This window comes from Melanotaenia boesemani, chromosome 1 (genome assembly GCF_017639745.1).
Source record: "Melanotaenia boesemani isolate fMelBoe1 chromosome 1, fMelBoe1.pri, whole genome shotgun sequence".
Lineage (NCBI taxonomy): Eukaryota > Metazoa > Chordata > Actinopteri > Atheriniformes > Melanotaeniidae > Melanotaenia > Melanotaenia boesemani.
In genome coordinates, this window is record NC_055682.1 from 41,242,652 (window position 1) to 41,270,577 (window position 27,926).

The 27,926-nt window shown below is 45.8% G+C and overlaps 1 protein-coding gene and 2 long non-coding RNA genes across 5 annotated transcripts in view; all 3 read left to right on the forward strand.

Annotated features, from left to right (window-relative positions):
- The window catches only part of arnt2 (aryl-hydrocarbon receptor nuclear translocator 2), a 54,610-nt gene extending 29,619 nt beyond the window's left edge, over window positions 1–24,991 (forward strand). For 2 of the 3 annotated variants that reach the window (XM_041985760.1, XM_041985921.1), the window contains 13 exons: window positions 4,615–4,680; window positions 6,176–6,261; window positions 9,446–9,522; window positions 11,615–11,749; window positions 14,634–14,708; window positions 14,788–14,939; window positions 17,090–17,162; window positions 18,631–18,754; window positions 18,845–18,947; window positions 21,033–21,171; window positions 21,268–21,418; window positions 23,565–23,710; window positions 23,782–24,991. In XM_041985760.1, the coding sequence (XP_041841694.1) occupies window positions 4,615–4,680; window positions 6,176–6,261; window positions 9,446–9,522; window positions 11,615–11,749; window positions 14,634–14,708; window positions 14,788–14,939; window positions 17,090–17,162; window positions 18,631–18,754; window positions 18,845–18,947; window positions 21,033–21,171; window positions 21,268–21,418; window positions 23,565–23,710; window positions 23,782–23,880 (1,426 nt within the window). In that variant the 3' untranslated portion in view covers window positions 23,881–24,991. Of the gene's footprint in view, window positions 1–4,614; window positions 4,681–6,175; window positions 6,262–9,445; window positions 9,523–11,614; window positions 11,750–14,633; window positions 14,709–14,787; window positions 14,940–17,089; window positions 17,163–18,630; window positions 18,788–18,844; window positions 18,948–21,001; window positions 21,172–21,267; window positions 21,419–23,564; window positions 23,711–23,781 lie in introns of all 3 variants that reach the window. The other variant, XM_041985849.1, reaches the window with a different exon arrangement.
- LOC121641565 lies at window positions 7,557–8,591 on the forward strand. The gene is made up of 2 exons (XR_006010731.1): window positions 7,557–7,633; window positions 8,460–8,591. It is a non-coding gene; the product is annotated as an uncharacterized LOC121641565 (long non-coding RNA).
- On the forward strand, window positions 21,841–22,619 carry LOC121641323. Its single transcript, XR_006010691.1, has 3 exons — window positions 21,841–21,962; window positions 22,007–22,032; window positions 22,577–22,619. It is a non-coding gene; the product is annotated as an uncharacterized LOC121641323 (long non-coding RNA).
- Window positions 24,992–27,926: the final 2,935 nt, after the last annotated feature.

Consider the following 27,926-nt stretch of genomic DNA (forward strand, 5'->3'; position numbering starts at 1 on the left):
AAGTCTCACGGCCATTGCGTGTTGGCAGCCGTGCAAAACAAATGCGGCTTACCGGCTCGTGCTGCAACATGCTGCAGTCAAGTGTGACACCAGAGAGATCACTCCGCAAGAAACCAGAGCGTTTAGTCGAAATACTCCATAGTGAAACCTATTGTCATACACAGTCTATGGTAAAGGGGGGACGAAAAAAAATTATCGCGGCCGGCAAACTTATCGTGCTCTTATTTTCTTATCGTTCAATTAATTGACTTATTGCTTATCGCGACAGGCCTAGTCGAACCTCGGATTGAGGAGGAGCAGTATGGTTTTCGTCCCAGTCGTGGAAGAGTGGACCAGCTCTACACCCTTTTCAAGGTCTTGGGAGGAGCCATGGGAGTTGGCTCAATCAGTCTACATGTGCTTTGTGGACATGGAGAAGGCATTCGACTGTCTCTCCGGGGACTCCTGTGGGAGGTGCTCGGGGAGTATCGAGTGCCGGACCCCCTTGTAGGTGCTATCCGATCTCTGTACGACCGGTGTCAGAGCTTGGTCCGCATTGCTGGCAGTAAATGAGATTTGTTGCCAGTGAAGGTTGGACTCCGTCAAGGCTGCCCTTTGTCACAGATTCTGTTCATAACTTTTATGGACAGAATTGCTAGGTACAGCGAAGTGTTGAGGGGATCCGGTTTGGTAACCTCACATTTGGGTCTCTGCTTTTTGCAGATGATGTGGTTTTGTTAGCTTCATCATACCCTGGTCTTCAGCGCTCGCTGGAGTGATTCAAGTGTGAAGTGGGTGAGATGAGAATCAGCACCTCCAAATTCAAGACCTTGGTTTTACTGGTTGATCTATGTTCCTACCCTCACCTATGGTCACAAGCTGTGGGTAGTGACAGAAAGAACAAGAATGCGAATACAAGAAGCCAAAATGAGTTTCCTCCGCAGGGTGGCTGGGCTCTCCCTTAGAGAAAGGGTGAGAAGCTCGGTGATCCGGGAGGGGCTCAGAGTAGAGTCACTGCTCCTCCACATCGAGAGGAGCCAGATGAGGTGACTCGGGCATCTGGCCAAGATGGCTCTTGGACGCCTCCCTGGTGAGGTGTTCCGGGCACGTCCTATGGCGAGGAGGCCCCGGGGAAGACCCAGGACACGCTGGACGGACTATTTCTTTTGGCTGGCCTGGGAGCACCTTGGGATCCCTACAGACAAGCTAGCAAATGTGGCCTGGGAGAGGGAAGTCTTGGCTTTCCTGCTTAGGCAGCTGCCCCCATGACCAGACTCCAGATAAGCGGTAGAAAACTGTTGAATGGATGGAAATCAATTTCCCAGCACTATAATGTGTAATGTCACGTGAACACTCCTTTTATGCCTATTCGTTTTACTATTTCCATCTTTTCATTCCAAAAAAACTAACTTTTATAACAACATAGTAAAGTAACTAAAAAGTCTCATTCCAGCTAAATTTTCTCTCCCATGTAAAGAATAAATAAATCCTACACATTAACTCTAGATTTCTCTCAGATGGAAAAGGCTATAGGACCTCTACCTGGATTTAGGAGGCTTCATTTTGTAAATCACATTATAAAATGTCTTTTCAACTTTAGTAAAAAAATTATAAACACAGGAAAACATCCAGCTAGCATTGACTGTCTTTTAGCAGAATAGCTGCCATTTGTTTGGGACATAAATAATAGCCTACTACAATAGTGAAAATAAATAAGACTCTATATCTGGAATTAAATGCTGTTTCTTACACAATAAGGTGATGTTCAGTGAACACTGCTGAATGAGTCATGTTGCACTATAAGACCAACCCAAGTGGTGCATAATTACAAAATAGCAAATGACACGATAACATTTCATTTTAATGTTAAGTTTGATAAATATTAGCATCATTTCAAACTATTGTGCATTCACCTTCACTGTAGCATAAAAAGCTGCTGGTTAACCAGGTGGTGAAACGTACTGGATGTTAAAGAAAAAAAATGACCACATTGTTTTTCTTTAACCCTATAATAAAATAAAATGGATGTCTTAACCTGTTTATTTGCAGGGAAAAACTCTTCCTCTGCCGTTGTGCAACTCACACGGAACACAAACCAACAGAAGCGGAAACATGAGGAAGTGTTGTAGCTTTGTTTTCGTTCCGTGTGGAAGTTGGGCTGATCCGCTGATATAGTTCATACAGAATATTTTACATAAAGTAGCAATTTTGAGGGCTTACGATTATTAAACGTAGCCTTTAATACCATGATTAATTGTAAAATTTGTGACATCCCTATTGGACAACACATGTAAACGAAAGAAGACAACATATGTAAATAAAGTTGGATATCATCTGTGTACAAATGATAGGAAACATTCCTGAACTGGCTAATTATCTTTTCTAGATGGAGGATGGACAATAAAAACATAAGTGGTCCTAAAACTGAACCTTGTGGTACCCCAAATGTAAACTTTGGTGTATCAGAGATCTGATGAGTAAACACATTAAAGCTCCTATCAGAGAGGTACAACAAATTTTCTGCTGTTTGTTTCAGAGGGCGCTGTCCCAGTTTCCAAACCGGTTGTTGAACCAGTTGGCAAATACAAACAAAAAAATGTTCAGAACCTGAAAAGCTGGTTCTTAATGGGCACCAAAAAAGTGTCTCTCTTGTGTGAACTGTGACCCATGTGGGTGGAGGCTAGACTCACACAAACACCAAGCAGCTGTGTTACCGATGTACCAGTAAAGTTAAAAAAGAAGCTGATCATCACACCAAATAAACATTCAACTTCAGAGGGTGACGAAGGAACACCGTGACAGGGAAAAAGACCTGGGCAGAAGTGGAACTGGATGTTATCAGAATAGAGTTCAGATTGTCTAATTGAGGCTACATCTACATAGAGAATAAACCAATTTCATTAAAAAAAGTTTTCCAGAAGTGTATGAAAACGCTGTAGTACATCAGCCAGTGGCGCTGTGATGCTGCAACTAGATCGTAAATAGAGAAGACATGGAGCATGCTTAGAACATTGGTTGGTGGAGTTTTTCCATGCAGGTTAACCCATTAGGGCCCGACCCATGGAAAAAAATGGTAAGAAAATTCCAATTTTTTTAATTTGAGGTTTTTATTTGGCCGTTTAACAAAATGTAACAAAAAATGATCATTTTTTTGGGACGGATATCTACCAGTTATTACCATGTGATACATTAAAATTATTATAATATGGTTTTCTGCTTCTGGGTATCTATTAGGGGAAAGAAGACAAGTATCACATTGTGTTCAACAGGATTTTGAGCAAAGTTTATACCATAAATTGAAGCAAAATGTCTCAGAAACTGTATGTGACATAAATGTCACGTCGGGTTCTTATGGGTTAAGGAAGAGGTGGAACTAAGAAAGTAAGTAAGGTTTATTTTACTTTCACAGACACTTGCCACAATGTGCTTCACAGAGCAGATAAAATTCACAGCAACCGGGAGCGTCAGATGCGGAGCGCCTACAAGTGCAGTCCGCCTAGCTGGCTCTGCAAGATAACAAAATCACTGGAGAATCTTCTGATTCTCCACCTCCAGGAAAAAAGTCTCGTCCATGATGAAAAACAAAAACGAGAATCCCCTGACTGATACATACATAGTTCAGCGTCTGCTGTTAACCACGCCTGCTGTAAACCACGCCCACTGTAAACCACGCCCACTGTAAACAACGCCCACTGTAAACCACGCCCACTGTGAACCACACCCACTGTAAACCACACCCACTGTAAACCACGCCCACCGTAAACCATGCCCACTGTAAACCACGCCCACTGTGAACCACGCCCACTGTGAACCACACCCACTGTGAACCAAGCCCACTGTGAACCACACCCACTGATAAAGGTCGGCCATTCTGCATTCTGGGACCTACTGCTTGGAATGATAGGTCCGTTGAGACTACAGCACCATCTGCTCAGGAAAGAAGCCTTTGGGATGAAAACATGGAAACAAAACTTTTTTTTAGACTTTCTGCCGTTCAGGCTCCAAAACACCCTTTCATGTGGAGGAAACATCCAGACTATTAAAATACACCTAAACTGGTCTCTGTCTGGACATGGTCCCAGGTTCATCCATTACTGGAATCATTTACAGTAAAACCTGGATGTCACTGTGGTGTTCTGTTGCCTGGCAACCAGTTAGAATTTAGGTTAGATTTTTGTAAACTGGTGATGTAAATACAAATACTCTGTCATCTGAATACATTATCTCACCTGGTCCTGTCTGACCTGGTCCTGTCTGACCTGGTCCTGTCTGACCTGGTCCTGCCTGACCTGGTCCTGTCTGACCTGGTTCTGTCTGATCTGGTCCTGCCTGACCTGGTCCTTCCTGACCTGGTCCTGTCAGAACTGGTCCTGCCTGACCTGGTCCTGTCTGACCTGGTCCTGTCTGATCTGGTCCTGCCTGACCTGGTCCTGTCTGAACCGGTCCTGCTAGATCTGGTTCCGTCAGACCTGGTCCTGTCATAACTGGTCCTGCCTGACCTGGTCCTGTCAGAACTGGTCCTGCCTGACCTGGTCCTGTCTGACCTGGTCCTGCTAGACCTGGTCCTGTCTTATGAAAAAAGTGGTGTTGTCCTGATGAAGTTTGATGTGAGTGCTTTGTCTCTGTCTTGTGCAGGTGTGGCAGTGCTCCTCTGGATCACATCTCGCTAAACCGTCTGTCCAACATGAGGAAGAGATACAGGTACGACTGGTCGGAGGCTGAAAATCAAGTTTTCTGCAAAGCAGATTCTAGAGTATTCCAGATCAGATTCCAGTTTAGATTCCTCATAGAGGTTCTGTTTTACTCCGGATTCTCTCAGTCCACTGTAGACGGTGGGACCTTTAGTCTTCGCAATTTTACTTTGAGGAACATTTTTCTGAAATTGTTCCACAGTTTTAGATCCAGTTTGTCTCAGATTGGTGAACCTCTGTCCACCTATCCATCTAAGAGACTCTGCCTCTTTAAAATGCTCCTTTTATACCCAAACATGTTGCTGACCTGCTGCCAGTTACCTAATTACCATGTTTATGAAACAACCAGGTCAGTTGTTCATTGCACAGAAAGACACAGCCCCCCTGATCAGTTTGAACTGATCGGAGAAGCTTCAGTTAAAGCTTAAATCTTTTAAAGTGTCTCGAGAACAGTAACAAAGTATTTGCTTCTAGGCGGGTGTATGACAAGCTTTACTCCATCCTGTCGCCTCTTCGCTGTCAAGCAAACCGAAGTACAGCCGGACTTCACTGTGCGTTTTTTAACATTACATTATTGTAGCTGTGCCACATTTATAATTTCACACTCTTATTATGATCTGTAAATGTGTGCAAATAGAGACTGTATGTTCATATGAATCCATTCATTCGATATAATTTACATTTGTAACATCTGAAGAAAAAAATCTGAATTCTGAAGGCATGGCGGCTTTTATTTTGCCATGTCGATGCGCCGCGATCATTTATGTAGTGGAAACTCTGAACACATTCAGCTTCATAATAGCATAAAGAACATACCTGAGAGGCTGGATAGGCTAAGTTAACATAACAAGCCAGCGACTCCAACAAGCAAGTTACCGGTAACCAAGCTCCCCAAGCTCCCGATCTCATTCCACATCACCGAATCCATAGAACTCTTCATCCTCCGCGTCGTTTCTGAACAACTGCTGCTCGATTTTACCGCTGTGTATTTTACTACCTGCAGTTTGTAATCTGCAGAATAGGATTTTCTTTTAAAGGTGTTTTGTTTATGTTCAGTTTTTCTCGGTTGTCTTTAATGTTCATTTCATTTTTTCAGTGTAACAGAATACAAATACCGTAGTTATCACAAGCTTAAAGAGCCCTCACATGGCTGTAGATGGTAATGTTTGCTCCTTGGCTCTTGTCAGTCGGTATGAATTAACAAAATATATGTGAAAATGTAAAGTTATATACATATATATATATATAAATATATATAGGCCTATATATGTATACATAAAAATTCGTAATAAAATCATAAATGACATAAAATGATATGTTTACGTTCTACTGAGAAGAAAATATGCTTTGATGAGATTTGTAAATAATTAAATTCTGTTTTTATGTACATTTTAGAACATGAATTGTATTAAAAGAGTACAAATATAATCTTTCTACTACATGTTAAACAGGTGCTGGGACCCTACCAGCTTCTAGCTTGATTAAAAGTGCTGTTTTGTCTTCAGGAACGGACTGGGACCTTCTAAGGAAGGAGAGGCTCAGTACTCTGTGGTGCACTGCACAGGATACATCAAAGCATGGCCCCCTGCAGGTAAACACACACAGCTGTAACAGAAGCAGCTGGACTCAGCTACGTCCTCAGAGTGGACGTATGCTGTGTTTGGACAGAGACGTGGAGCCAGTTTCAGTCTGACTGGTTTCCAGTTGGAGCTCTCAGAACTAGTGTTTGCCTTCCAGGGAACTCCAGGTTCTGGCTTCATCACGTGTGTTTTCTCTGTGTTCTCTGTGTGGTGGATCTGCATCCAACACGCTGACCGGACCAAACCGGTCTGGTAGCAGAATCTCAGCCTGTTTTCATCAATCAGATGCTGGAAGTTGTTTCTCCATGTTTGCATAACTCCACATTCCTCCATTGTGAGCAAGCTGGTCTGGACATTCTTTGTGTTTTTGTTGAAAATAAAATCAAAGGAAATGAAAGGTATAAGTTTTTATTCCAGATTAAATCCTCCCCTGAATCTGACACATGTCCACTCCAGGTGTTTAAACAGAAACAACTGATTCACCCGTTTGTTTTCAGGTCAGGAGTATTTCCATCTAACACATGGCTCACTTCCTGGCTCTAAAAATACTCCTCTGGAATGTTCTGGGCTCTGCAAACAGAGGCTGTCCGGCGACGCTCGGCCTGATACATTACAGATGGAGACATGTTGAAATCCCAGATCCACGTCACCCCAGAGAGAGACAGGAACGCCGAGGACAGATGAAAACAGGTCCACGTCACCCCAGAGAGAGACAGGAACGCCGAGGACAGATGAAAACAGGTCCACGTCACCCCAGAGAGAGACAGGAACGCCGAGGACAGATGAAAACAGGTCCTCGTCACCCCAGAGAGAGACAGGAACGCCGAGGACAGATGAAAACAGGTCCACGTCACCCCAGACAGAGACAGGAACGCCGAGGACAGATGAAAACAGGTCCACGTCACCCCAGAGAGAGACAGGAACGCCGAGGACAGATGAAAACAGGTCCACGTCACCCCAGAGAGAGACAGGAACGCCGAGGACAGATGAAAACAGGTCCACGTCACCCCAGAGAGAGACAGGAACTCCCAGGACAGATGAAAACAGGTCCACATCACCCCAGAGAGAGACAGGAACTCCCAGGACAGATGAAAACAGGTCCACGTCACCCCAGAGAGAGACAGGAACACAGAGGACAGACGAAAACAGGTCCACGTCACCCCAGAGAGAGAGAGGAACACAGAGGACAGAGAGAGACAGGAACACAGAGGACAGATGAAAACAGGTCCACGTCACCCCAGAGAGAGACAGGAACGCCGAGGACAGATGAAAAAAAAACAGGTCCACGTCACCCGAGAGAGAGACAGGAACTCAGAGGACAGATGAAAACAGGTCCACGTCACCCCAGAGAGAGACAGGAACACAGAGGACAGATGAAAACAGGTCCACGTCACCCCAGAAAGAGAGACAGGAACACAGAGGACAGATGAAAACCCAGATCCTCGTCACCCCAGAAAGAGACAGGAACGGCGACGACAGATGAAGACAGGTCCATGTCATCCTAGAAAGAGACAGGAAAGCCGAGGACAGATGAAGACGGGTCCACGTCATCCTAGAAAGAGACAGGAATGCCGAGGACAGATAAAGACGGGCCCACGTCACCGCAGAGAGAGACAGGAATGCCGAGGACAGATGAAGACGGGCCCACGTCACCCCAGAGAGAGACAGGAATGCCGAGGACAGATGAAGACTGGTCCACGTCACCCCAGAGAGAGACAGGAATGCTAAGGACAGATGAAGACAGGCCCACGTCACCCCAGAAAGAGACAGGAACGCAGAGGACAGATGAAAACAGGTCCACATCACCCCAGAGAGCGACAGGAACACAGAGGACAGATGAAAACAGGTCCACGTCACCCCAGAAAGAGCGACAGGAACACAGAGGACAGATGAAAACAGGTCCACGTCACCCCAGAAAGAGACAGGAACGCAGAGGACAGATGAAAACAGGTCCACGTCACCCCAGAGAGAGACAGGAACACAGAGGACAGATGAAAACAGGTCCACGTCACCCCAGAAAGAGCGACAGGAACACAGAGGACAGATGAAAACAGGTCCACATCACCCCAGAGAGCGACAGGAACACAGAGGACAGATGAAAACAGGTCCACGTCACCCCAGAAAGAGCGACAGGAACACAGAGGACAGATGAAAACAGGTCCACGTCACCCCAGAAAGAGACAGGAACGCAGAGGACAGATGAAAACAGGTCCACGTCACCCCAGAGAGAGACAGGAACACAGAGGACAGATGAAAACAGGTCCACATCACCCCAGAGAGAGACAGGAACACAGAGGACAGATGAAGACAGGTCCACGTCACCCCAGAAAGAGACAGGAACGCCGAGGACAGATGAAGACAGGTCCACGTCATCCTAGAAAGAGACAGGAATGCCGAGGACAGATGAAGACGGGCCCACGTCACCGCAGAGAGAGACAGGAATGCCGAGGACAGATGAAGACTGGCCCACGTCACCGCAGAGAGAGACAGGAATGCCGAGGACAGATGAAGACTGGCCCACGTCACCCCAGAGAGAGACGGGAACGCCGAGGACAGATGAAGACGGGCCCACGTCACCTCATTGAGAGACGGGAATGGTGAAGACAGATGAAGACGGGCCCACGTCACCTCATTGAGAGACGGGAATGGTGAAGACAGATGAAGACGGGTCCACGTCACCTCAGAGGGAGACGGAAATGCCGAGGACAGATGAAGACGGCAAGATGGAAAACACCCAGTTCCCTGGAACTATGGAGCTAACTGATGTACAAAGAGATGGTGGTTAAAACACCACCTTTATGTGGTGGTGGGAGGGTGCATGATGAAGGTTAATGACACAAGAAGGCAAGGTATCTAGTTTCTGTCACTCCATCCGTCCGTCCATCCATCCATCCTTCCATCCATCCATCCAGATCTATCATGCTTTTGAGTTGACTCAAAAGGTCCATTCTGAGAAGATGACCCATCAATCAGCAGGATGTAGAAATGTCAGCATGCAGTCATATGAGCTCGGTCAGAACTCAGGTTCTGGATGAAATGTTCTGTTAACATATGTTGAGTCTATTTCCACTTTTTACTTCAGAAGAAACTAGAAACATGAAATGAAGCTGAAATCTTCAGACTTTGTTCTCAGATGTTCACCGACATGGAGGTTCTGGTCCAGAGGAAACCTGGTTCTTCTCTCTCTCCTCTCAGGTATGACCATTCCAGACGAGGACACGGAGGCTGGACAGACGGGGAAGTACTGCCTGGTGGCCATCGGGAGGCTGCAGGTGAGAGTGGGCGGAGCTTTTGTTTGGGTCTGACTGATTTAAATAAAGTCATGTGATTTTCTCCTTCTTCTCCACATCACTGTTTTTTTCTGATATCTCTGTTATTAATCCGTCTTTGTTCAGGAGCTAGTCACTGATTGGTTGACCAGTAGGCAGGGCGCTGCGTAAATAGCAAATGTGGTTAAATGGTGTTACATATAGGCCAGAGGAACAAAATGACATCATTTTGTTTCAGTCGCCATGGAAACAATGTTATAAAAACATGAAAAGTTTTACTTCCAGGAACAGAAACAATGCAGGATTTCTCATGCACGGTCTTGATCCCAACTGCTTCCACCATCCACACACCAGGAAGTTCTAAACTTCCGAGATGTTTTCATGTGCTTGGCTGTGTAGAAGCTGGTCTGAAGGAGCAGATCGTTCCTGATAACAAGAACTAAACTGACTCAGAGCTGAGTTAGCGACCAGGGGCCTGTTGTACGAAGGATTGCATAGCTTTCATACTGAAAGATGGCATACTACCAAAACTGGGAAATCATGTATGGCAGAAAATATTCAGATGTGTGAATCTGTGTGTACACTTGTACCAGCACATCGTTCCTTGATACATCCCATCTGACATGGAACTGAACGCAGCTCTAGGACCACCTTGTCTCTTCCCATTAATAAATATGCAAATGACAATAAACACATGGTGTGCTCTCACCTTAAGTCCAAATAATAATGAGAAACATGCCTAAAACACATTAATTAACAGAATATAAAACAGATTGAATCAGATTGTGGTTGAATCAGAGTTGGAGAAAGATAAAATAACCTACACACACTTGTATCTTGTCATGGACACACAGCTATGGGCCAGGAGGTGGAAGTTATGATAGGTGGGCGGAGCTTCTCAGCATGCTTTGCATGTGTTTAGTATTAGAGTTCCATCGTCAGGAGGAGGTTCAGAGAGGGTGGAACCTCCGTCATCGGGAGGAGTTTCAAAGACGACGGAGCCTCCGTCATCAGGAGGAGGTTCAGAGAGGGAGGAGCCTCCGTCGTCAGGAGGAGGTTCAGAGAGGGAGGAGCCACCATCATCAGGAAAAGGTTCAGAGAGGGAGGAACCTCCGTCGTCGGGAGGAGGTTCAGAGAGGGAGGAGCCTCCGTCGTCAGGAGGAAGTTCAGAGAGGGAGGAACCTCCGTCGTCGGGAGGAGGTTCAGAGAGGGAGGAGCCTCCGTCGTCGGGAGGAGGTTCAGAGAGGGAGGAGCCTCCGTCGTCAGGAGGAAGTTCAGAGAGGGAGGAACCTCCGTCGTCGGGAGGAGGTTCAGAGAGGGAGGAGCCTCCGTCGTCAGGAAGAAGTTCAGAGAGGGAGGAACCTCCGTCGTCGGGAGGAGGTTCAGAGAGGGAGGAGCCTCCTTCGTCGGGAGGAGGTTCAGAGAGGGAGGAGCCTCCTTCGTCGGGAGGAGGTTCAGAGAGGGAGGAACCTCTGTCGTCAGGAGGAGGTTCAGAGAGGGAGGAGCCTCTGTCGTCAGGAGGAGGTTCAGAGAGGGAGGAGCCTCTGTTCTCTCATTGATGTGTGTTAACGTGTTGATGTGACAAACAGAGAAAACTGATCAGTTTTCTTTACATTGAGGTTGTGGGGTTTTATTAAGGCATAATATATGTGAAGAAACGAGGTTAAATGGTTTAGTTTTGTGGATCAGGTGTAAATCATCAGGGCTCAAATGCGTTTTTTTCCACTTTGACTTCAGAAAGTTTACAGGAACATTTCGAAGGACAGGAGTTTGTGTGGGGTACGCACATTCTTATGGCAGGTCAAACATCACACAGATCCACAAAGCCATTTTTTGTACAAAGTGACGTGTGCGTGGAGCATGGCATACGGAACATTTTCATGCGTACACAGCTTTCGTACATGAAGCTCCTGGTTGTCAGATGGCCTTCCTGATGAGGAGCCTCGTCTCCAGCAGCTGCTCAGTGATTAGATGGTTTATTTTTTTGAACATATAAATGTAAATATGCCAGAATTAGCCCGAAGGCTACTTTACATCTGTAGTCTTTGGCAGGTTAGATGGTCTCTGATGTTTCCCACCTGTGCTCCCCCTTCAGGTCACCAGTTCTCCGGTATCCATGGACATGAACGGGCTGTCGGTTCCCACAGAGTTCCTATCCCGTCACAACTCAGATGGCGTCATCACCTTCGTTGATCCTCGCTGCATCAATGTGATTGGTTATCAGCCTCAGGTGAGCTCAGACAGGTTCCACAACTATTCACAAACAGCCATCAGTGCAGCGATCAGTGAAGGAAGATCAGGAAGCCCTCTCAGCAGACTTTAGTCCTTGTTTACACCACCACGCTGAGACAGTGAAACACAATCGTTTAGTTGTGTTTTGGCCTCCTGTTTCCACGGTAACAGAGGTTTGGGTGGATAAAACAGCAAAGATTTGACAACCCAGGGCGAGTCCTGTGGGTGTAAACTGGAACTGGAATCTTCCGGTGATGATGACGTCTTTCACGTCGTGCACACTCAGACCCTGCTACAATGATGGTGGACCTCTGCGTCATGTTGGAGCTGCTGCACCTTTTCATTATCGGTCTGTTTGTGGTAGAACATTCATGCTGTCAACAACCAAGATGCAGCGGTTACACGAGCCAGATAATCAGAGAACGTCTGTACAAACGGAGGGTTACTGGAAGAAGCATCTGCATACTTTTCTGGCTTAACTCCCGATCAGTATTCTCTCAGTACTTCAAAGATTTGTGATCTACACACAAAGTTGCTTGTGTTGTTCTTTTTCTCCCTCTTCTTGTTTTTCCTAGTGGTTGTTACGCAACGCCTCTGTTGTTGTTTTCCAGTCTTTATTTTTAACCTGTCTTGTCCAGCATCATGTCTGGTTTCTGTGTTTTGCTGAACAAATTTGCTTTGCCAAGGCTCATGGATATAAAGCTCCTCTTGATAATCTGATTCATTTATTTATTTACTGTGAATTATGGAATCTATGTAATCTTGCTGGACCTGACCGGAGGGGATAGAAAAAGAAGGAAGACAGCAAAAGAGAAAGTAAAAAGAAGAAAGGAGACAAAAACACAACAAATTGAACGATCCTTCCATCCAAACCATCACCAGACAACAAACTGTTACACCCGAACAGAAACACACCGGAAAAATTCCTACAGCTTTCACAGAAAAAACCGAGCTGACAGTGATCAAGTTCCTAAATACTAACCAAAAAAAACATCACAAATGTATCACAGCAACAATCAAAGTACCAGATACACACTCACAGAGAAAAAACTCATTTCTCTCAACGTTTTAACCTACCGGACACCTCAGTGACTGTCAGCATGCAGAGGATGAGGAGGGATCAGTGATGAAGGGTGGTGAGTGAGATCGTGCAGTTGTGACCATGACTCTACGGAGGTCAGAGGCAGACCAGGGCAGCCCAGAGACCCGGGCCCTCAGCAGCAGCCCCGGAGCACTAACCCAAGCTACCCCACCACGAAGACGACTCCAGCCCCACCCGAAGGGCGGCAGAGGAGAGCCCCAGCAAGAGCCCCCACGGTCTCGGTGCGCCGGCCTCGGAGGGCACCGGTCATCCAGGGCGGCCCAAGCAAAGAGCCCAGGGCCCCAGGAGACCAGAGCCAAGCCCCAGACTTATGAGGACGTGGTGCACACCTGGGTGTGTTGTTGCAAACTCTCACCACCAACTAGAGGCTTTAGAGAACTCCAGTAACACCCTGCAAACAAAAGCAGTTTAAAATCAGTTTTTATTTTGAGTAGAAATAAAAGCTTCTAACTGCTTTAGCGGCTGATGAATCAGTGATGAATCTCTGAAGCGGATGAGAACACCCAACTCCTGGAGAGCAGAGATGCAGGTCTACTCGTCAAAGGGGGCGGGACTTTAGTTTGATAGACAAACCACGCACCTAATCACACGCTAGGAAAACTTGGATCATACCATTTTGTAAAAGAAGGAAGGACTGTTGCTCTGTGGTCATTGTGGTGGTGCAGACCAGGTTCACAGGGATGCAGAAGACGAATTACGTAACGTTCCAACCTTCGAACTAGCACACTGACGTCTGTTATGCCCAGCAGCATCCTGAGGCCAAGAAATCCACCTCCCCCAAAACCGTTTCCACTGAGATGCTGCCCGACGTTGCAGCCGAGTTTCACTTAACGCACTGTGTCACACACTAGCAAGCAAATATAAACACAGCGGCTGTTTTGAGATTCAACAAAGACCCAAGAGGACGTTAGCAGAGGAAGAGAGGAAAAGAAAACGAGGCAAGAGTCAAGATAAGACTTTTACTGGCTGGAGGGCTCACAGTACAGCTAGGATTAGCCGTCGATAGAGGACGCATCTCTGAGAAAATCTGCCTTCTTACAGATGCGTGCCCTAAGTTCTGTAGTGAATCTTTAAAGAAACTGAATGATTAAATACATTGAGTTGAACTGATAATCTGGATTATTTTCTACAGAAAAGATTATTTGGCTGGTGGAAGTTAGGAGTTAATCTATTGTGTCATTGGGCAAGATACCTGAGCCTACTTGCTTCCAGTGTCTGCATTGCTGGTGTATGAATGTGGTGGTCAGAGAGGCCGTAGGCTGCCACGTCTGCCGCGTAGCTACACGTAGCTTCCATCACCAGGTATGAACGAGGAGTGGATGAATAATGCATCCAATGTAAAGCACTTTGAGTGCCTTGAAAAGCGCTATATACAGTAAACCTAATTTATTATCATTATTATTGATATTTAAAAGCCTGTTTACAGATATTAAAATAAAATAATAATAATAAATGAGGTCTTTGTTGACCATCAGGGTATCAGGACTTTACTGAGTTGTTTTAACATCGGTTCTGGTAATAAACTGGTTTTATGATGGTAGCTGCCACCACTCTGAAATAAAAGCTGCTGAAGTATGATAGGAAAGTTCGGGTCTCTGCCTCTGAATTTAATATCCGTCATGAAGGTGAAACATGGAGAGCCTGACATCTTCTGAGCTGACTCTAAGTTTTTATGAAAAACGGTGGGTGTGATAAGTGTCGGAGACGTCTGAGCAGATCTCAGCAGGACGAGTTTGGTTTCTGACGTAGATTTCCTGGTTACTTTGTTCCTGTCCTGCAGGACCTGTTGGGTAAAGACATCCTGGAGTTCTGTCATCCGGAGGACCAGAGTCACCTGAGAGAGAGTTTCCAGCAGGTAAGGCCGGACCGTGGTCTTCATGCTGCTGGGCTGCTGTCAGAGCAGCAGCATGAAGACCAGACTGTCCTCTCTGCAGGTGGTGAAGCTGAAGGGTCAGGTCCTGTCGGTCATGTACCGCTTCCGGATGAAAAACAGGGAGTGGATGCTGATCCGAACCAGCAGCTTCACCTTCCAGAACCCCTACTCTGATGAGATAGAGTACATCATCTGCACCAACACCAATGTCAAGTAGGTTCCTTTTCACCATCTCTACCTCAGATCCTTCACACTGACCTCACTGTAGGCCTGCAGAGGAAAACAAACCTCTGCTGGCCTACCATGAGGAGGAGAGGGACTTCCTGGCTCTCCAAGGTGGATGTATGTTGGTCCTCAGGCTTTAACTCACCCTGACGTTTCTGATTAATGTTGTTGTGATCAGCTGCTGGTTTTCAGCTCAGGTGTGGTTGGAGATGAGACGTCCCTCCGGCTGAGAGGCAGTCTGGTGGATTTATGAGGTGGCAAGAACTAAATGGAGCTCATTTATCAGAAAGCAGCAAAGTTCAGGTGTGAATAAGTTTCAGTTCCACGGGGCACAATGAATTCCTGCTGCTGCGGTTCTGGAAGAACTTCCTTCCTGGTTGAAACGACCAGGACGCTGGAATGTGATTAGATTGTTATTAGGCTGGAATTATATTTCTGATCAAAGGTGCACATGGCAAAACATGATTTGCTCAGGTGCACGACCCAAATAATTTGAGAAAAATTATCCTTAAATGTAATCTTATGAAATCTTATAACAACTAAAACACACATAAAAGTGTGTTTTAGTTCAGTTTTATGGTCAAAAAGTCTGGTTTGGTTTTAGCCAGCAGCATGTTACAGTAGATCATTTTACCTTAAATGTTTTTTTCTAAAGCAGAGCCGGCCCACGGCATGAGTCAGCTAAGCGGTAGGGCTGCACAGTTTATCGGATTTTGATCATGATTTTGGTGGCCACAATTAAAAGAACGTGATCATCAACGATATTTATATTTGATCACACATTCTTAACCAGTAGTCCGCCAACCAGCAGGGGGCGACGTGAGGCCAAGGCTTCATTAGGCTGCCTAAAGAACAAGGATGCACATCTTTTACAGTCGGCTGCTAGTTGTCAGCGCATTCACTTTTTGCTATATTTAGCGGGTTTTCACTCACCTCTAGCAACTTTTTTTCAAAAAAGACATTTTCTGGTGATATTGGAGACTTTTGGAGACTGGCGTGAAAGAGCGTATAGTTTACTCTTCAGTGAGGAGGGGGTGCTGCGCCGACCCCTCCCCCATCCACAAGCACTCAGAAGAGGCTTGATCCTCACGCAGCAGCTGCATTTGGAGCAGATGATCGCCTCTGTTTCATGACCAGGCTGAAAATGAAACGTACAAAGCTGCTGCTGGATGATCCCGCGCTGGCTTACCGTCAGATGTTCATGTTCATTCATGAAGAGTGTGGACAGAAATATTTATACGGTTAAAAGTGTTGTTACATGTTGCAGACTCCTAATTAAAAAACAAAATACACTTAATGAAATTAAAAAACAAAGAAAAAATTGACTGAAGAATTTAGTTTATTATCTTTTTTGCTGTTTTAAACATTTTTAGGTTGTCTTCATTAATTTCTGCCTTTCTCACAACATCCCTCCCCACGGTAGCCTCCATTACAACTAGTGATTTAAATAAAAATGGTAATACACACAAAAACCTGTACAACCTTCATCCTGGTTGTGTTCCAGATATTCTGGTTTAATCAGGCTGTGTCGGCCGTGCGGTGCTTGTGCAGGTTTTTCTCCGATCCAGAATCTCTGAGGTTCACTAACGTAGGAGGTCAAGGACAAATCAGCTCCTGTTTTAAGCTGGAGGATTTCATGTTTTACACTAAATAAACCGGCTAACTTGTTTACATATCTGCTGATGTTAATAATTCATTAAAGTGTTTGTTTGCATGTTACTTCTGCAGAAAAAAGAAATAATGTTATTGTTGGTTTTGATTTGGAAATCTTTGCAGCGACACATGCTGGCCCCAAACCAGAAACCGTACTGGAACGAAGCTGTGTGAAACATGGCTGCAGTGTTTCTGTCCACAAGCAGAATCAGCTGTTCAGCCATGCAGTCAGTCACTAGAAAACCGCCTCACACCACTAGAAAAAGTCCGATTTTATCCTGTTTGAGTAATCAGACATGAGCACACGGGACTTTATTGCGTCCGTGTGTGGTGACGTTAGCTCATACTGACGTCCGTCACTGAGCGGTGGGTGAACGGTGGGAAACACCAAGCACACCTCACACAGGCTGGTTTTACCTCCTGGGAGGTTCAGGAAGCTGGAGTTTGTTTCTGGCTGATCTCTCATGGTGTGTTTGGGTTTTCAGGCAGTTGCAGCAGCAGCAGGCGGAGCTTGAGGTTCACCAGAGAGACGGTCTGACGGCCTACGATCTGTCCCAGGTCAGATTTCATTTACACCATGGTCAGTCCTTTAAAGCATAACACAAAAACACAGGGCAGAAAAATCTCATTTTTTTATCTAAAGTCTTTATTTGGTGCTAAAAACAAAATTATTTGCATATACAGTATGTGTTTTTCACCATGTGATATGTCAAACTGGCTGTAGTGCAAAAGGTATCCACCAGGGGGCAGAAGACACGTAGCAGATTATAAACTGCAGGTTTGGAGCAAAGTGTTACTACAAAGTGATGCAATAGGTCTCAGAAACTGTATAATTCAGATCCACGCAGTTTTAAAGGGTTAAATACTGACTTCAATAACAGAAACACCAGAAAATTTCTAAGAGCCAAATAAAAAACTACTTCAATCTGTTTGAACCTTTATTGACTGTTAGATCTCCAGAGCCTCAAACGCTCCGTTGATGTTGTTGATCCACATTGAGGGATCCATGATAACAGCATTATTTATCACATTTTCATCGTAAATTATCATCACCATCACTACTATGTTGCTAAGAGACCTCTATTTAGATCTGGACACGATGATGAAGCCACTTCCTGTCAGACTTTCCACCAATCAGAGAGCTTAGATTGATGGTAACGTCCAATCAGGAGCAGCCAAAGATCAACCAGTGAGCAGAAAGTTCTATGTGTGTGTGAAAAGAAGAAAAATAATGCTCCTCTATGGCTGGAATAAAGCCAAGAAGACGTTTCTGATGCACGGTGGCGCCACAAAGCAGCTGAGCTGGAGTTGGTTTAGTGAGGATAGCAGGGAAATAGTAGCAGGAATAACTGGAAATGAGGAAAAAGTGGAAACATGGAAATAGTTTCTGTTGTGTGTTTGTTTCAATAACAATATTTTTTCTCCTGAAAGCCAAGACTTGAGAGAACGATGAGATGAGAAAAGGTTTGGTCACTGTTGATCTGTGTGTTATTTCTACAAAGTTCTGTTAGTAATAAATTCTGCTTTCTTCTTCTGGTCGACCTTTATGCTGCTAAATCTATTCATACATTCATTTTACATCATTTTACCTCCCAGTCTGACACCTGAGAAACATCCTGTCTGATGCTGACTGGAAAATTCAGCTTCTACATGAAGTTTCATATAAAAAAAAAACGTAAACAAAAGTTTCTTGGACTTTCAAAAGTTATCAAACATACGAAAACATTTAGTCTTCACTGACCGACTAGAAACAAAGACTGATGTAGAAAACAAAATTGTGGATGTAATAATAACACCAACCATCTGATTACCTGGTGACATGTAAGGGTGTCACGGTTGGGTATAAAAGCAGCAAAGGTTTAGTCTTTCCAACCAAGAACATCCAACCAACCAACCAAGTCATCAGAACATAACTGGGTCAACCAGGAAGCTTCTTCTGGAGCAGCAGTTCCTTTCACTCTACATGGAGAATGTTTGGTTCTGCTGTTTGATCCAGACTATCACCAACATGTTCCTCCACCCTCAGGTACCTGTGGCAGGTGTCAGCAGTGGAGTTCATGAGGCTGGAAAGACCATAGATAAGACGGAGGCTCTGTTCTCCCAGGAGAGAGACCCATGCTTCGCTGAAATGTACACCGGTATCTCTGGATGTACGACACACACACCAACCAACCTGTTGACGTGTTGCAGGTGTGTTATCTCTCTCCCTGTTGTTTTAACCATGTTGTGTGTTTGTGTAGCTGGGGAGAAGAAGATGATGGTTCCCTCCTCCACAGCTGGAGGACAACAGCTGTACTCTCAGAGCTCCCCCTTCCAGCAGGGACACTCTGGGAAAAGCTTCAGGTACGTGTCAGCTGGTTACATCTACAGATGTTCCATAGCATTTTTTCTGTCCGATACCTGGGGTTTAGGTATCTGCCGATACCGAGTACCAATCTGATACCTGTGTCATTTTGTCAATAGGGCTATTAAATTTGTAATTAAATAAATGATTTGTTCTACACTTTGATGTATGATATTGTTACTGTCATTCAATGGCCCAGCACAGGTTAAACTGTAAAACCTGACATTTATATATCAGATTAATCACAGCTTACAAATTAATTAATCATGATTAATCAACATTCATGTCTACGTCTGATATCTACGTCTGATATTCAACAGAAAGAGCCAGCGCTTACAAGTATAAAATGTTAAATGACCTTCACTTGGGTTTTTCTTCACTTTTCTACATCAAATTATCACTTTAGTTGTAAAAACAAATTCAGTATTTCATAAAGTCTAGGCCTTAAAAAAAGTCTCATTCGTGCCCCCTTTTCCTGGTCAGGGCCCCCGCCTGGCCCCCCCATCAAAATGTTTCTAGACCCGCCCCTGCATAGATGAGGTATAAATCCTTTCTACCACCTGTCAGCTACTTTGCTAGAGAAGGTCCTGCTCTGATTTATATCTCAGACCTGTTTATAATTTTTTCTCACCACATTCATGGCCCCTAAGTGATCAGACCTGTGTCCCTAACATCTGCACAGCACCAATGATTTAAACCAAAGACGTCGCCCTGCTTTGCTTTGCTGTTTCACTCTCACTACCTATCTGAACCAGATGTGAGCATGGCTGTCAGATGACTAGTAGAGTTTCAGCTGTGTCACTAACTAAACTCATTTATACTGAAAAGTTATAGGAAATAAAGGAAAACAATATCTAATTAAAACAGGCTGCTGTTTCATTCTTCAGCTTCAGTGACAGCGACATGGATCTGACTGACATTCATTTATTTATTCTCTGAACCGCTTAGTCCATTACGGGTCGCGGGTAAGCTGGAGCCTATCCCAGCATTAACAGGTGAGCGGCAGGTACACCTGGACAGGTCACCAGTCCATCACAGGGCCAACACATGGGGACAAACAACCATTCACACTCACTCACTCCTGAGACTGATAAACTTTTGCTATTGTTAGCACCTCCAGTAAAAAAACTTTGGGTTAAATATGAACCATGAACCGCTAGTTTCCTCCTCCTCAGAACAAGCGCAGCAAGAGAGCCGGTGCTAGCAACAGAAACACCGACCAGCTGACCACCGACAGCAGGAGGAAGAGGAGGAGCAGGAGAAGGCATATTAGTGCAGAACTGCAGGAAAAGTCTTTCTCTTTTAATGGAGGAGTACGAGTGTTGAACCCTCTCACCAGAAAAGGTGTGGGGGATGAGGGAGCGTTAATTCCGGTTAAAAAATTAATGCAGTTAATTTCATAAATTAGTAACTGCTGTTAACGCGTTATTTTTGACAGCCTTAATGTTTATTTATATAATTTATGTTTTATTAACACGTAAAATCCATCATGGCCACAGAACTGTTTTAATTATTGAGTAAATAAACTTGGATCAAAGAATTTCTATTAAAAACTATCTTAAACTGGCGGTGGCTTTCTAGCTTCTGCAAAATCGTCACGTTTTTTAAAGGCATTTGTTGCTCCTTCAAGGCAACAAACTCCTCATGCTCTTTCACGTGATGACGACCCAGATGCTGCTGGTAAATCTGCCAGAATTCCCACCGCCTCCGGAAACTTCATCCTTGCATATTAGGCATGTCGCTGTTTTTTTAGCGGGATTTTCTAACAAGTAATGACTTCAAATTACTAACATACCGCTAATGCTAACATGCTGCTTCTCCACCCACCAACACAAAACTGAACTTCTCGAGTCTGTGTGTGGTCGTGTTGGGCAGGAAACAAAGAATTATGATTCCATTTCCATGGTATCAGATGGTGTTTAGACAGAAATACTCGCCAATACAGATCCCCTTACTTTAGGCAGGATCGGCGAGTATTATTGATGCTGGTATTGGTATCAACCCGACTGTAGTTACAGATCTGGGAACGTCTGTGAGGAAGCTGGACCTGGAGCAGTGTGTTTAACTTTCTGTTTGTGTTCCAGCTCCTCTGTGGTCCATGTTCCTGGTGTCAGTGACATCCAGCCATCAGGCTCATCCAATCAGAATCTAGCTCAGATCTCCAGACAGCTGAACCCGGGCCAGGTGGCGTGGTCAGGCAACCGGCCGCCCTTCACTGGACAGGTATCACGCACTGTTGTAACCTGTAAATTTCAGAAACATGAAGATTCCACGCCCTATCCGTTTTGGTCTGAAACAAACCATATCTGTGTTTTCCAGACCAGTAAAGCCCAGTCCAGTCCATTTGGGATTGGTTCCGGTCACAACTTCCAGACGGACCCAGCCTCCTACAGTCCGCTGTCGTCCCCAGCCACTTCCTCCCCCGGTGGGAATGCCTACTCAGGCCTGAGCAGTCGCAGCACAGCATTCGGTAAGTTTCCTCCATCAGTGTGGAGGTGGACGTTTCAGGTGGAGGTGGAAGGTTTGGGTGGAGACGGAAAGTTCAGGTGGAAGCGGAAGGTGAAGGTGGAGGTGGGAGGTTGAGGTGGAGGCGGAAAATTCAGGTGAAGGCAGAAGGTGGAGGCGGGAGGTTCAAGTGGAGGTGAAAGGTGAAGGTAGAAGTTTCAGGTGGAGGCAGAAGATGGAGGTCAAGGCGGAAAGGTAAAGGTGGAGGCGGAAGCTGAAGGTGGAGGTAGAAGGTGAAGCTGGAGGTGGAAGGCGGTTGGATAAGGTGGAGGTGGAAAGTGGAGGCAGAAGGCTAAGGTGGAAGGTTCAGGTGGAGGCGGAGGCGGAAGGAGGAGGTGGAAGGTGGAGGCGGAAGGATAAGTTGGCGGTGGAAGGTGGAGGCAGAAGGTGCGAGGTGGAAAGTTCAGGTGGAGGCAGAAAGTCCAGGCGGAGGTGGAGTGTTCAGGTGGAAGGTGGAGGCAGAAGGTGGATGTGGAGGTGGAAAGTTCAGGTGGAGGCGGAGGTGGAAGGTGAAGGCGGAAGTGGAGGTGGAAGGTGGAGGCAGTTGGATAAGGTGGAGGTGAAAAGTGGAGGCAGAAGGTGAAGGTTCAGGTGGAGGTGGAAGGTGGAGGTGGAATGTTCAGGTGGAGGTGGAACGTGGAGGCGGAAGGATAAGGTGGAGGCAGAAGGTTCAGGTGGAGGCGGGAGGTGAATGCAGAGGTGGAAGGTGGAGGTGGGAGCCGAGGCGGAAGGTTCAGGTGGAGGCGGAAGGAGGAGGTGGAAGGTGGAGGCGAAAGGTGGAGGTGGAAGGTTCAGGTGGAGGTGGAAGGTGGACTTGGAAGGTTCAGGTGGAGGTGGAAAGTTCAGGTGGGGGCGGGAGGTGAAGGCAGAGGTGGAAGGTGGAGGCGGAAAGAGGAGATGGAAGTAGAGGTGGAAGGTGGAGGCTGTGGTGGAAGGTTCAGGTGGAGGCGGAAGGAGGAGGCGGAGGTGAAAGGTGGAGGCAGAAAGTGAAGGTAGAGGAAGGAGGAGGTGGAAGGTGGAGGTGAAAGGTTCAGGTGGAGGTGGAAGGTTCAGGTGGAGGCAGAAGGTGGAGGCAGAAGGTTGAGATGGAGGCGAAGGTGGAAGGTGGAGGCAGAAGGTGAAGGTGGAGGTGGAAAGTTCAGGTGGAGGCGGGAGGTGAAGGCAGAGGTGGGAGGTGGAGGCGGAAAGAGGAGGTGGAAGGTGGAGGCAGAAAGAGGAGGCGGAGGTGGGAGGTGAAGGTGGAGGTGGAAGGTTCAGGCGGAGGTAGAAAGCGGAGGCGGAAGGATAAGGCGGAGGTGGAAGGTTCAGGTGGAGGCGGAAAGTTCAGGCGGAGGTGGAAGGTTCAGGTGAAAGGTGGAGGTGGAAAGTTCAGGTGGAGGCAGGAGGTGAACACAGAGATGGAAGGTGGAGGCGGAGGTGGAAGGTGGAGGTTGGGTATAGAAAAGCAATCCAGTGACAGACAGGACTGATTGTAAGATGCTTGCGTTGGTTTGAAGTGTGTGAATGGGTCCAGAATCCCAGTCTGACCCCACTGTGCTGCACCGGCCCTCCAGAGCACTTCGTTCAGCCGGTCAGGTGGTCCTGGAGGTTCCTCCATCTAACTTAAAAACTAGAGGAGACGGAGCCTTTGCATTGCAGCCTCCACCCTGTGGAACACTTTGCCTTTTACAGTGCGGTCTGCAGTCTGTCGGCTTTTCAATCTTTACTGAAGACACACCTGTTCGCCTTGGGCTGAGTACAGGTACCCTGCTGGAGTTTTTATGCGTGTTGTCACTGTGTTGTTGTATTTTATTGCTTTGTGTGAAGCACTCTGGAGGCTTCGGCTGGTAAATGTGCTGTAGAAACATCCCTCTGCTGATATGAGTAACAAAAAAAAGTCATTCAGGTGTTAAACTGAGTAATGTGGCTACTAAGAGCCACACTGAGCATGTTGCAGATGTGACTCTGAGACAATGTTCAAACCAGTGAGATCAGCTGATCTCTCAGAGCAGGGTCAGAACCAGTAGATCTCCCAGTGTGAGGTCAGACTATCAGAAGGTCTACTGGACCTGTGTGGGTGAGCTTCTCCTGGTATGAGGAGGGGGTCTGAGTCCAGAGTTCTGTGTTTCCAGACGTGTCAGGAGAAGGTGGTCAGAGCGGAGCCCAGTTCCAGGGTCGGCCCAGTGAGGTCTGGTCCCAGTGGCAGAACCAGCACCATTCCCAGCAGGCTGGGGAGCAGCACACACACCCCAACCCCAGTCAGACAGAAGTCTTCCAGGTAAAATGTGCACACACATAGAGACACACACACACAAACACACATGTGACCCGTTTACCCGTGTTTTTCAGGACATGTTACCCATGGCTGGAGATCCAACCCAGGGAACAGCTAACTACAACATCGAGGACTTTGCTGACCTCGGCATGTTCCCAAACTTCTCGGAGTAGCTCCGCCCCTCCACAGCATTCCCCTCCTCACCGCCGGACTCATGTTTCATGGTGTTACTGTCGGATCGGACAGCCAGTGGACATCATCCCCATCCAAACACACACACTCAACTCATCTGTGTGGAATTAATGTAATAATCAGACGGTGATGAAGAGGAGAGGTCTTCATCGGCACACCCTGACACACCTGCAGCTCACAGACTCAAAAACTTTCTCACTTGAGTTCTTGTTGCTGGTAAAAAAAAAGAAAAAAAAAAAAGAAAAAAGGTCCAAATGTGAGTTGTGAGAACTGTCAGGACCTGGACCTGCTACCAAGATGTATCAGTATCTATCTGTTCTGGATCTATGTTCTGACATGTTTTATCATCTCCGCCCGCTGCGTCTCTCTGATCCATCCAGCTTTCTACGCTCTGAAGTTAAAAACTTTTTCTGGACGTTATGAGCAACTGGATCACACCAGTCCAGTCAGGTTCTGCTCAGGTTGGAAGGAACCAGCAGAGATCCAGTAACTATGGTTCTGTGAACGACCACCAGCTCCCCTGATTCATCTGAGTCCTTCAGGGTCTACAGCAGACCCTGATCTGGACCGTAGCTGAAACCACCTGAAATGGACTGTTGGCTCTGGCAGAGACCAGATCGGTCAGACTGAGGTGGGGGTGTGTGTGTGTGTGTGTGTGAGGCTGAAAGTGCGCTTCATAAAGCTAACCGCTAACTGCTAACAGCTGCTTCCTGGTCCCACCTCATGCCCACGCCGTCGCTCTCCTCTTCGTCCCGACTCTGCAGCAGCGGATCGAGTCTTTACTCGGATCGATTGTACGACTCGTCTGACAGACTTCAGACTTCTTTTTGCTAAAGAATTCAGATTAATGTTTTTTCTGTAAATACTGTGATTTCTATGTTGACTCATGTTACTTTCACACAGTCGGTTGTTTTCGTGTAGGTCCTAATGATATCGTGTGTAACGTAAGCGTGTATTTAACTGTTGGTACTTAGTTAGCTGGTTAACTGTACATTGAGTTGTAGGCCTGTATAAACGTGTAAATGTGACCCATTATTTTGTGTAGCAAACTGTGCTCGTGATAATAAATTCTTCTTGGTTCTGTGGCTTCCATCCAGAGTTCAGCTCTCCTCTTTCCTCTAAAAGTCTTTCATTAGTTTGGTTTCTGTCCTGTTTTTATTCACTTCACAGGTGTAACTGGATTCAGGCAACATTTCCATCAATCTTTGGTTTGAACTTGTTCATCAGATTTGTGCTTTGAGGGTCCAAATAAAAGTCAGTCGACGAGCTTCTGCAGCGTCACATTTGTTTCCGCCCAGAGTTGCATCTTGTAGCGATGCTGGCCGCATGGCTTCATCAGCCTCTCTCCTCACCGATGTCCAGCAGCTTTTCTGTCCTGTGTTACATGCAGCTTAGTGTTAGCGGTGGGTTTCTCTCCCTCTACCGTCCCCCACACTCATGATTTCAACTTTAACTTTTAGACTGAGAGCATCCCACCAACGTTGTCTAAATGTAAGTAAAACTCAGACAGTAACAATCAGAAAGGGTTAAATTCCTGCTGAATATGGATTCCTATGATCCTTTGTGGTCTTTGCACACATGGTGCTGTGAATCTGCTGTGGAGTCATTAGGAAACTAAACGGTGTCAAACTTTACTGAACTCCAGAACACGGGACGGCAGATCCGTTACACGTTCCGCTCTCTGTCCTGCTTATTGGTGTTGAAAAGTATTAGAAACAACTGATCTGGTTTAGTAATGAGATACTTTTTACAAAACATGAAATAATAATCACCACAGCCAAGTTTATGTTCAAACTAAGTCTAGGTTTTCAGTGAGGGAGGCCAAATGAAACAGTCTGGTCTCCAGAGGCTCCTTGTGATGTCCTCCAGGTTTTCACGCTCGACTCCGGTTCTTGTTTTTCTAGGATGCAATGCATGAATACGAAAATAAAATAGGAGTACAGCGACTGTAAAGTTAAACAGAAAATTGCGTCACATTCTTTTACGCTACAAATGTTGATAGTTTCACTATTAAACAGTCCTGAGTTCTACTGCTGTTTTTCTTCCATCTGATCCCAGCAAACCTTCAAGTGATCACGACCATCATCATTCCGGATGATTCTGACCAAATTTCATTCTGGAAGACGATGGTTCTTCCCAGATTTAGGAACTATCTTGGAAAAACTTCTTCTAAAGAAAGAAGTGCAAATGGGTTTTATTAAAGGCTGTAGTTCATAAAAGGAATAATTTCATGTAATATGATCAGGAAACGACTCAACGTGAATCAGTTTTTTAGACATCGATCTGAGGACGGTCTCTTTGTCTCCAGAGATGCAGAGAAGAATTTGATTTAATCAAATCTCTTTTATTAAAGGGGTCTGAGCTCTTCAAACCATCCAGTAGCAGCAGGAATCAGCAGGTTTCAGGTTCAGGTGGGTCTGATGATGTTTGTTCGTTGGCAGATCTTTTCCCTCAAAGTGAGACAAACATTTAGAGAAGCATTGCCAGGATAGTTTTTATGTAATAAAGAAATGGGGGTCTCGCCACTCGTTTTAAGATATTTCTCACTTGTCTAAAGGCTAGAAAGGTTTTCTTCTCTTAGCAGTCTAGTTGTCTTCCTGTACTGGCAGATTTTTTTCATGGAATAAAGTCTGAATCAGATTTTTGTAGTTAAATCCAAAATAAAAACATAAGAGAACAATCTGGGTCTGTGGAGCGTTGTACACTGGATGCAACAGAGTGCACGTAGCAGCTGCACAACAGCAGTGTGCACGTGGTGGTTTTGGTGTAAAATGAAGATCAGGATTTTATAACGGAACATCTCAGACTGCAGCATGACACTGAGGTCATGCTCACCGCCTCTCGTTCAGCCTGACTCCAGTCTGGAATACCGTCCTGCTCATCTCCGGGAGATTGTTTCCAGCAGCCGGACTGTAATCCCACTCAGCCTCCGTCTCCACCAGTTAAACGTCTCATGTTCCTGTAGCCAGTTTCAGGAGCTGAGAATTGGACTTCCTACCATCTAACTGATGCCCACTTCTCTTCAAACTGGACATGAACGTGACCTCCTGAAGCTGATGGATCCAAACAGGATGGTCCCTTGTAGCAAATCCAGGTGGAACCCAGGCAGATTTCATGTTAAAAACGGCAGAAAGTAATTTTCTCCTCTCCCTTAAAACTCTGGATGTAAGCAGTTTACTGATGTGATACAAGGGGAAGTATTTGCATTAAACATTAAGGCAAAAATTCAGATTTTCTCAACACACTGTCTCCACATAAGCTCCACTTTTCCTTCTCTAAAAGCCTGCTGAATAATGCATGGAAGGAGGATCCTGGATGTGTTTTTATAAACACTGACTGGCAGCTGTTGGCTCGCCTCCTGATCGTCTCCTGATCGTCTTGAACACCGTCTTTCAGTCTGAAGGATACAAACAAACTGAGAAATACTTTCCCCACATTCCTTCCTGATAGAACACGCACTCCTTAATTCCTGCCTGACATCTGGTAAACTGCAGCAGATGGATGGGTATGTGCGAATGTCTGGATGTCTTCATCTACATGCCCTGTGTCATCTGGCTCCACTCCACATCTTCCACTTGATTTCTATTAGCTGATAACGAAGCTGAGATGCTGTTTGTTTGACTCGGTTGGTATGTGTGCTGTTTACTGCACTTCGCCTCGAGCTCCTAAACCATCACATCCAGCCAAAGCTGAGCTGCGTCTGTGTGTTTAGAGATAGCATTTAATTTGCATAAGCCTCTAAGATGACACGAAGTGGGAGTGTGTTCATCATGGCTGTCAGGGCATAGCTGCATTCTTGTCTGCAGTCAGTATGTCTCCATGCTGACAGGTCTATCTCAAATCATAACATTAACAATCTCCTCCAAACACTGGAAAACAACATTTAAACCACCGAGGACAAAAACAGCCCATTAAAATCTCAGTGTGTTTACTTGTTGCCATAAACTCAACACAACGTTATCTGCAGCCACCTCAGTCCTGCCGTTGTTTGTCTCCATTGTTCAGTTTCCAGAACCACTTCAACAAA